The sequence below is a fragment of the Myotis brandtii genome, unplaced genomic scaffold, assembly GCF_000412655.1.
Source record: "Myotis brandtii unplaced genomic scaffold, ASM41265v1 scaffold265, whole genome shotgun sequence".
Lineage (NCBI taxonomy): Eukaryota > Metazoa > Chordata > Mammalia > Chiroptera > Vespertilionidae > Myotis > Myotis brandtii.
The window spans coordinates 1,535,910-1,544,188 of NW_005360086.1; the positions used below are offsets into that span (position 1 = coordinate 1,535,910).

At 59.8% G+C, this 8,279-nt stretch overlaps 1 protein-coding gene across 1 annotated transcript in view; it reads left to right on the forward strand.

The window, feature by feature from the left end:
- MYCBPAP (MYCBP associated protein) overlaps window positions 1-8,279 on the forward strand; it is a 20,152-nt gene that overhangs the window by 10,428 nt on the left and 1,445 nt on the right. The window contains exons 8-18 of the mRNA XM_014541140.1: window positions 1,346-1,461; window positions 1,551-1,666; window positions 1,875-2,166; window positions 2,719-2,908; window positions 3,342-3,529; window positions 4,564-4,710; window positions 5,472-5,894; window positions 6,303-6,424; window positions 7,068-7,183; window positions 7,626-7,771; window positions 7,899-8,069. Coding sequence (XP_014396626.1) covers window positions 1,346-1,461; window positions 1,551-1,666; window positions 1,875-2,166; window positions 2,719-2,908; window positions 3,342-3,529; window positions 4,564-4,710; window positions 5,472-5,894; window positions 6,303-6,424; window positions 7,068-7,183; window positions 7,626-7,771; window positions 7,899-8,069 — 2,027 coding nt within the window. The remainder of the gene's footprint in view (window positions 1-1,345; window positions 1,462-1,550; window positions 1,667-1,874; window positions 2,167-2,718; window positions 2,909-3,341; window positions 3,530-4,563; window positions 4,711-5,471; window positions 5,895-6,302; window positions 6,425-7,067; window positions 7,184-7,625; window positions 7,772-7,898; window positions 8,070-8,279) is intronic.

Below are 8,279 nucleotides of genomic sequence, written 5' to 3' on the forward strand. Positions count from 1 at the left end.
GGGGGGGGGGGGGGGTGGGGGGGGGGGGGGGGGGGGGCGGAGGCAGACAGTGTGGCCCTGGAATGGGACCGACTGGGGATCAAGTCCCCTAACCCTCTGGAGGTCCAGTCCCCACTTCAGTTAGACAGTGATAGATGGAAGAGGGGGCGGAAGGGAGTGAGAAGGAGGCTCCAGGGCTGTGCGGCAGCCTGGCAGCCGTGAACCACTGTGGCCGCTGAGCACATGGAATGAGATGTAAGTATAAACTATGCACTGATTCATACGAGAAATATCTATCTATATATATAAAAGCCTAAGCAACCGAATGACCGAACAACTGGTCAACAGGTCGCTATGATGCACACTGACCACCAGGGGCCAGACACTCAACACAGGAGCTGCCCCCTGGTGGTCAGTGCTCTCCCACAGCCAACCTTCCACGGCCCCTCCCCCTTCCCTGGCCGGCTGGCCCGATGGCCCTGATTGGGTCAGCTGGCCAACCTCCTGCAGCCCCTCCCCCAAGCCGGACAACCTCCCGCGGCCCCGATTGGCCCCGATCGCTGGCCAGGCCAAGGAACCCCACCCGTGCACGAATTCATGCACTGGGCTAGTCTTATTAATAATTTTAATACGGATTACGTGTTGAAATGATAATATTTTTGATGCATTGGGTTAAACGGAAATGAATTCCCCCTCTTTCTGTTTACCTTTTCCAACCATCTAGGCCAGTGGTCGGCAAACTGCGGCTCGCGAGCCACATGCGGCTCTTTGGCCCCTTGAGTGTGGCTCTTCCACAAAATACCGAGCCACACTCAAGGGGCCAAAGAGCCGCCTGTGGCTCGCGAGCCGCAGTTTGCCGACCACTAATCTAGGCAGTTTTAAATTACATGCCTCTCATTTGGGGCTTGGTGCTATTTCTGTTGGGTAGCGCTGCATGAAGGGCTGCCAGGGTCCCTGCGTTCAGAGCAAGCTCTTTGGCCTCTCTGGCCCCCGTGTCCACATCTGTGAAACACTGGCGAGGTTGTGAGAGGGTAAAATGAAGCATGGTGTTTATTAAGAGGTTCTGGCCCACTGCTAAACACTCAGTAAAAGTAGCTGCTGTTGTTTTTATGCATTATCATCCGGAGATGTGGTGGTTTGGGAGCTCATTCTGCAGGAGTCCTGTGTAGGGTGGCCAAGGCGTAGGAATGGGGCAGGAGGACTGGAGCCCAGCTGCACAGGGAAGCCGTATCTCCCCACCCCCCGAAACCCGCCTCACCCCATTTCCCAGAAATGGTGCTGGGATGGGTGTGTTCAAAGCTCTTGAGACTGAGGGGAAGGGGACACGGCAGCGGCCTGCACTGAGGGTCCTCGGACCCTGCGGCAGGATTGCTGGCCCGGAAGGATGCGCGGTACCGCTACACCTGGGATCGGAGTCTGTTCCTGATCTACCGACGCAAGGAGCTGCAGCACATCATGGCGAACCTGGGCTTCAGCCAGCAGGTTGGTCCTGTCTCCGGGCCCTGTCCGAGGCCCCTGAGGGGGGCACCTGTCTTCAGTCAGCTCATCTTTCCTGTCTTGGTCTCTCTGAGGATATTGATGGCCTGGAGGTGGTGGGCAGAGGGCAGCCTTTCTCAACGGTTACAGTGAAAGACTTTTTAGTGTTTGAAAAGAGCCAGAGAAGTTCCTCTGGAGACATAAGGAGCGCGTGAGTCGGCCTGGGCCCTGGGGAGAGAGGTTGGGGAGCGGGGCTTCCCCCCGACGCTGCCGCTCCCCCCTCTAGCCCATTCCAGCACCTGTGCTCGCTTCCCCGTGGCCATCTGCTCCCTCCTAGCAGCCAGCTCCTAATGGGGTTTCCCAGACATTCCTTCGCTGGTAAGGGGGCGCTCCGGCTGTGCTCACGGAGTGCCCCGGTGACAAGCAGCACTGTGTGTCCAAGAACCTCCCGCCGGCAGGAAGGGAGCCGGACAAGGCCGAGCTCCGGGGGGAGCTGATGATGCCCCGGGGGAGGGCAGAGCTGGCAGCCACTGCTGGGGGCTCCATGTGACAAGACGATGGCAGCCTCGGGGGAAACGCGCCATTGGTTTTCCTTACAGCGATTTACGGACCCATTACCCGGAGGCAGCCCCCATGCCTATTCTCGGCCCTTCTCTGCTGTTCTGTGGGAAGCCAGCCTGCTGGATCCGAGGCAGTAACCCTCAGGACAAGGTGAGCCTGCCTTCGCCCTCACCCACCTGCCCTCCGGATGGGCCTCCCTTGGGGGCGGTCTCAAGGTGACTGGCCGTCACAAGGAGCCTGCCGCCTCCTACGTGCATTTGTACCTGGCCTTGCACTCAGCATGTCTGAAAATGGTAACAGCCGTGCTCGCTCGACCCAGAATAAAATCACAAGGCCGAAAGGAGAGAGTCACAAGCCACCCCGTTTGTGCCTCGTCCCCAAGAATGTGTGTAAGCAAACTTCCCCCCTCGGGCGTGGCTCTAAGAAGGTTCTGCAGTATTCTGTGGATGCTAAGGAGCAAAAATGTCCGTCAGGTAGAACATCTGTTTTGTTCTCTCATCTTATCGTTGATGGCACCTCAGGGACAGCCGCTATCGGGGTAGGACACCCCTCTGTCTGAGAGCAGCCAGGCCCCGGAGGCCCGGGACAAGGGGACATTCAGTGCCAGACCCAGAACAGTCCCTGGCAAACTGGGATGAGTTGAACCTCCCAGGCCAGGGCCTCCCCCAAAGAGGTGTCTCATGCCTCCTCCTCCTCCTGCAGAAGCAGATCGGCATCGCTGTCCGCCTGACCTTTGAAACCGTGGAAAGGGAGAAAACGTCTTCGGAACTGACCGTGGTCAATAACGGCACCGTGGCCATTTGGTATGACTGGCGGCGGCAGGTCCAGCCGGACGCTTTCCAAGACCTGAAGAGAAACAGGACACAGCAGTTTTACTTTAATAACCGGGAAGGTACCTAGGAGGCGCGGCCCCACCCACCTTGATGTCCAGAAGCGGACGTCTAGCGAGTTCAAGCCCCTCTTCCCTGCCTCCTCCCTTCTATTTCCTCCGTGATGCGTGCTATCTCCCAACTGTTCATGTCTGTTGGGGGCAGGGAGGCGAGCCCCGGGGGAAGGGGAGCATTCTAGGGGTTCAGGTACATTGCACAGACCCGAGGCTGGGAGGACCAGCTGGGCCTGTTTCGGGGGCTTTCCCGTTTCAGCATTGAAAGTCCCCCAACCCAGGAAAGCCCTCCTCCCCGGGCAAAGCCGGAGGGTGGGTCACCCTGCCTGGGGCTCAGTTACACGTTATCCCCAGAGGCTTAGGGCCCAGCCACCTGCAGACACGCGGGCGGGGGGCTCAGAGAGCCCCTTCTCGGTGCACACCTCTGTCTCTGCCCCCTCAGGTGTGATTCTGCCGGGAGAAACGAAGACCTTCACCTTCTTCTTCAAGTCTGTGAATGCTGGGATCTTCTGGGAATTTTGGGAGTTTGTAACTCACCCCACCCTGTTAGGGGGTGCCATCCTGCAGGTCAATCTCCACGCAGTCTCCCTGGCCCAGGACATTTATAGGGATGAGAGGACGTTACTGGAGGTAAGGGAGCCGGGGCCTCGGCCCCGCGTGGACATCAGCGAGGTCCCTCTGGTGTCCTTCCTAGCACTGCCTGCAGGCGTCTTGTTTCTCTCGGCCAGTCTTGCTCAACAAACCACCTCCCAGGTGAGGTAAAAGATGGGTGGGCAGGCAAGAGTGGGGCGGTTTTGAGCCCCACCATGCCTGGCTCCCACCGCCAGGAAGAGATGAGACTGGGCCTTCAGGTGCAGACTGCGTGGAAGTACTTGAGCACAGACCCAAGGAACGACCCTCACCCGGGTACTCTTTTTGTTCCCTGCTGTTTGGTACCCTCCAGTGGAGTTGCCTTTAACTGGCAAGACTTCAAAACCACAGAGAGCAAAATTTACCCAGGGGGGCGGGGGGGGGGCCGGCACCCAGGAGTGAGTGTGAGGTGGGAACTGGGCATCTGCTGGGCCCCCACCGCGTCCATCGCCTGGCCGCCCAGCGTTGCTCTTTGTGGGGTTCCGTGGAAAGCTGTGCTTTTCTGTTCACTGTGGTCCCCAAACACGACCCGGCTGCTTCGGCCGAGGCTCAGCCTGCGGCGATCAGAGATAATCTTGACACATGCAATGTCTGTTTTGTTTGCTAGTCTAGGACTGGCCTCTCTCGAGATGATCCTGTTTCTGTGATACTGGCTGTGTGGCCAAGTCACATGCCCAGCAAGGCCCAAACCGTGCTGCCCCTGGCCCCGGCCCTGGCCTTTCTAATCTATGGGAAATGCCGCCGGACCTCCTGGCCCCTCGAGGGAGCAACTTCTCTGGGACTGGTTCCTCCTCGGGATCCTTTCAGCCTCTTTTAGGGAGCAAGGATGTTTGGGGAGACCCAGGGAGTTTTGAGTCTGGGAATAGTTGTGTGCGCGTGCGTGTGTGTGTGTGTGTGTGTGTGTGTGTGTGTGACAATGGCAGGAACCCAACCCCTAGGAAGGCACAGAGCCCCGAGGAACCTGGCTCCCCTTGGGGTGCAGCATGGGTTTCGAAGGCCTGAGCTGTCGTCTCGTGCCACCTTTCCTTCCCCAGAAGGAGCTGGCCTCCCACGAGGCGGTCACCATCGCGCAGAGCATGCTGCAGGAGCTGCTGGGCGGCATCCTGACCCCCGAGCGCGTGCCGTCGCCCGTGGACGCCTACCTCACGGAGGAGGACTTGTTCTACCACAGGAACCCCCAGGTACAGCCCCGCACTGGCCCCCGCCCCTGTGAGTGCCCTGGGTGGGAGGAATAGCAACCCCCCCACCCCCACCCCATGCGCCAGGACCTGTGCTGAGCGTCTTCCATGAGAAACTCACTTCACTTCCCAGCAGCCCTGTGAGATGGGCACTACTTCTTTTTTCTAAAAAAAAAAACTTTATTGTTGAGAGTATTACAGATGTCCCCCTTCCCCCCTCACCACTGCCCCTGTCCACCCAGTTCCTGCCCTGCCCCAGGCCTTCACCACCCTATTGTGTGTGCCCATAGGTAATGCATATGTGCACATAAGATCTTTAATATCTTCACCCCCCTCCTCCCCCTGCAACCCCCTCCCCTCTGAGACTCGTCAGTCCGTTCCATGTTCCCATGGAGATGGGCATTATTTCTATCCGATGTTACCTGGGGGGAACGGTGGCCGAAGGAGGTTAAGTAATTTGCCCAAGATCACGTAGCTCCTAAGTGGATGCTTGGTGAGAACAGTTTCACCAACTCCTTTGTTCAAACCCAACGTTACTTGGAAGCTCACATGCAAAAAAAAATGCTTGAAGTTGGAGATGCTCAGGTTGCGGGGGAAGAGGGGATATCCTCTGGCTAGAGCCACTCCTGCTGGTCCCTTCCCTGCCTCCTCCATCCGTGCTCTTCAGGGAATGGGGAAACCGGCCCAGGTCCACGGGCTCTGGGTGCCCCCAGCCCCCCCAGCCCAGCCTCCCCGTCACGTGCCTTCCCTCGCCTCCGCTGCAGCTGCATTACCAGCACCAAGTAGTGCAAAACCTGCATATACTGTGGCACCAGTACATGGTCCTGCCCTACAAGGCCGAGGAAGGCAGGCCGAAGGACGACGAGCACGTGGGCGCCCGGGCCTGGGCGGCCTGGGCGGCCAGGACCCAGCCAGGCTATCTGAGCAAGTCCCCGGTGCAGGTGGACTCTTTGACCTACCCTAAGGGCTCCGCCTTGGAGCCCCAGCAGGAGAATGCGTACGTCAAGGAATCCCAAGATGGTTTCAGGCCCCAGAGGGTCCGAGTAGGGGCCAAGACTTCTCCATGGAAGAGCATCATGGAGGAGATCCTGGTGGAGGGCAGCCGGGACTGGGACAGCACCAAGAGCTGGGAGCAGGCGGGCCTCCCGCCGCCCGAGTGGAACCTCTGCCTGGAGGACTTCAGGGAGGTGGGTCCCTGACGCGGAAGGCGTGGGTGGGGAAAACAGCTCTGGCACAGCGCGGTGAGGGAGGGCCCCAGCAGCGCCTCTCGCCCCAACGGGCCAAGAAAGAAAACCTCCGAGGGCCCGGAGAGAGCCGTCTCAGGGGTCATCTCTTTCTGTCTCAGGGGGCTAGGCCCCTGTGGTGCCGGAGGGGCTCCCTCTCTGATCCTGGCACACCTTGCAAAAGGGATTCGTGGGAACAGATTTCTGAAGGAGGCCCGAGGCTCCCACGGAAGGCAACCCCAGACAGGTTCCCCATGGCTACATTGCCTCCCGCACCCCTGTCCTCACAGCACCACCCCCGTCACTAGAGGACACGGGGACCCTTGGTGTCCCGGGCACAAGGGTTGCTCATGGTACCTGTGACCCTGCCAGGAAGTGATGATGCTCCCCGAGGAGAACCAGAGAGAAGATGCCCTCATCAGGCTCAACAGAGCAGCCCTGGAGCTGTGCCAGGGACAGAGGCCACTGCAGTCTGACTTCCTGTACCAGATGTGGTAGGTGCCCCACCAGGCGAGCCAGCCTCATCTCCTCCCCTCCGTGGCATCGGGCCAGGGTGCTACGCAGGCAGTCCCAGCATGCAAGGGTGCGGAGCTCCCCTGAGCTCAGGCCCCCGAAAGATGCCCCCACAGTCCGTGCTCGGCCCCTGCCGCAGCCGCCCCTGCAGCCACCTGCTGCTCCTTGTGGAGCCGTTACAGCGGAGCAAGCACCCGGACCTTCATTTTTTTCCCATCCTTTGTTCCTTCTCAACGAGCAGAGGAATGAACGGAGGAGAAGCCAGAGGGCGGTGAGAAGAGGGGCGTATTCCACAGAAAGCCTCACTTCTCGGTTATCGGCCTTCCTGTCGCCGGTTTGGAACTTGTGTGGAAAGGCTTGGGGTGGGGGGTGGGGGTGGGGCTAAGTTTTCGCAAGGCCCTCAGAACACATCCCTGGGAGCCTGGAGCTGGGAATCTCGATCAAGGTCCAGCCATGGTTTCAAACGCTTGCCCAGGTGCTGGTGAGGATGCTGGCTGGACAGGGGCATGGCATGTCCCTGGCAGCTCCTGGCACCAGTGTCTTGGAAGGGAAGGATCGAAACCTCTGCAGGTTCCAGGGCAAATGAAGGGCGATGGCTTCTCTCCAGTGTGTCTTGTCCTCTAGTTTTCAGCTGTGGCGGGACTTGATTGACGGCCTGGTGAGCCACTCCCTGTGGCTGAGGGCTCTGCTGGGCCTGCCTGAGAAGGAGACCATCTATCTGGACGTGCCGGAAGAGCTCGGTCAGACTCTGCGCCGCCTGCCTGCGCGCAGTCTTCCCCGTCCCGCTGCCTCCGCCCTGCACCCCCTCTGGGGGGACCTCTGTTGATCCTTGGAGTAGGCCCCTGCTCCCCTTTCATCTGTTGCCAAGGTTTGGAACCCAGAAGTGACCTTAGTATCACCGGGGTTCCTGTCCCTCGTTTTACAGATGGCATCTCAGGAGGATTAAAGGGTTTGCCCGAGCCGTCCATGTGGGAGTGGCGGAGCCGGGACGAGACGCAGGCCCCTTGCCCCTGCCCCACAGTCCCGTTCCACAGGGCCATCCGTCCACCCCTGAACCCGGGGCTCTGCTCCTCGTCTGTGGGAATTCTCTCCAGGCTGCCGAGAGCACTGGGCTTTTCCTGACTCCCGCCTATGGGCGCAGCCAGGCCACAGTCCACACTGTCTTCCATTCACCTCCCTCAGCTCGGAAAACACCTTCCGCCATAGAGACAAAGGTAGCTTCCGGGAGAGCTGGGAAGGAGGACCGGAAAGGGGTGGCCCAGGAAAGGAAGCAGTTGGGAGTCAAAGACAAAGAAGATAAGAAAGCAGCCAAGACGCCAGGGAAAGAGGCAGGTTCCGGGACACGGTCTGGCCCGGGGGGCGACAAGGGGCTCTCGCAGTGAGCCGTTCTGGAGCAGGCCCGGGACCTCCCTCCGGAGCTCACGAAGGCGACGCGTGTCTCCTCTCTCCAAGCAGGACCGTCTGAACAGCAAGAAGCCAAAGGCAAAGGACGACAAGAAACCTACGAAATCTTCCAGTCGGGACAGGCTCTACGTGGAGGACCCTGCCCCTGACATCATCGTCGCGTCTCAGGAGCCCATCGACCCCCTGGTCATGGAGAAATACTCCCAGAGGATGTACATGGAGGTGAGGGCACGGCCCAGGGCTCCGCCCTCCTCTCCCTCACACCCGTTCCTTCTGCAAATGATAAGTGCCTACTGCATCCACAGTGGAAGCGGCGCTGCCCTTGAGAGGGGCATCCTGTTGTGTGAGACAGACTTCGTGAATGGCGATGAGCACTGAGGAAGAGAGAAACAGGCCAGAGCCAGGGGGACGACAAAAGGCCCAGGGGGAGCG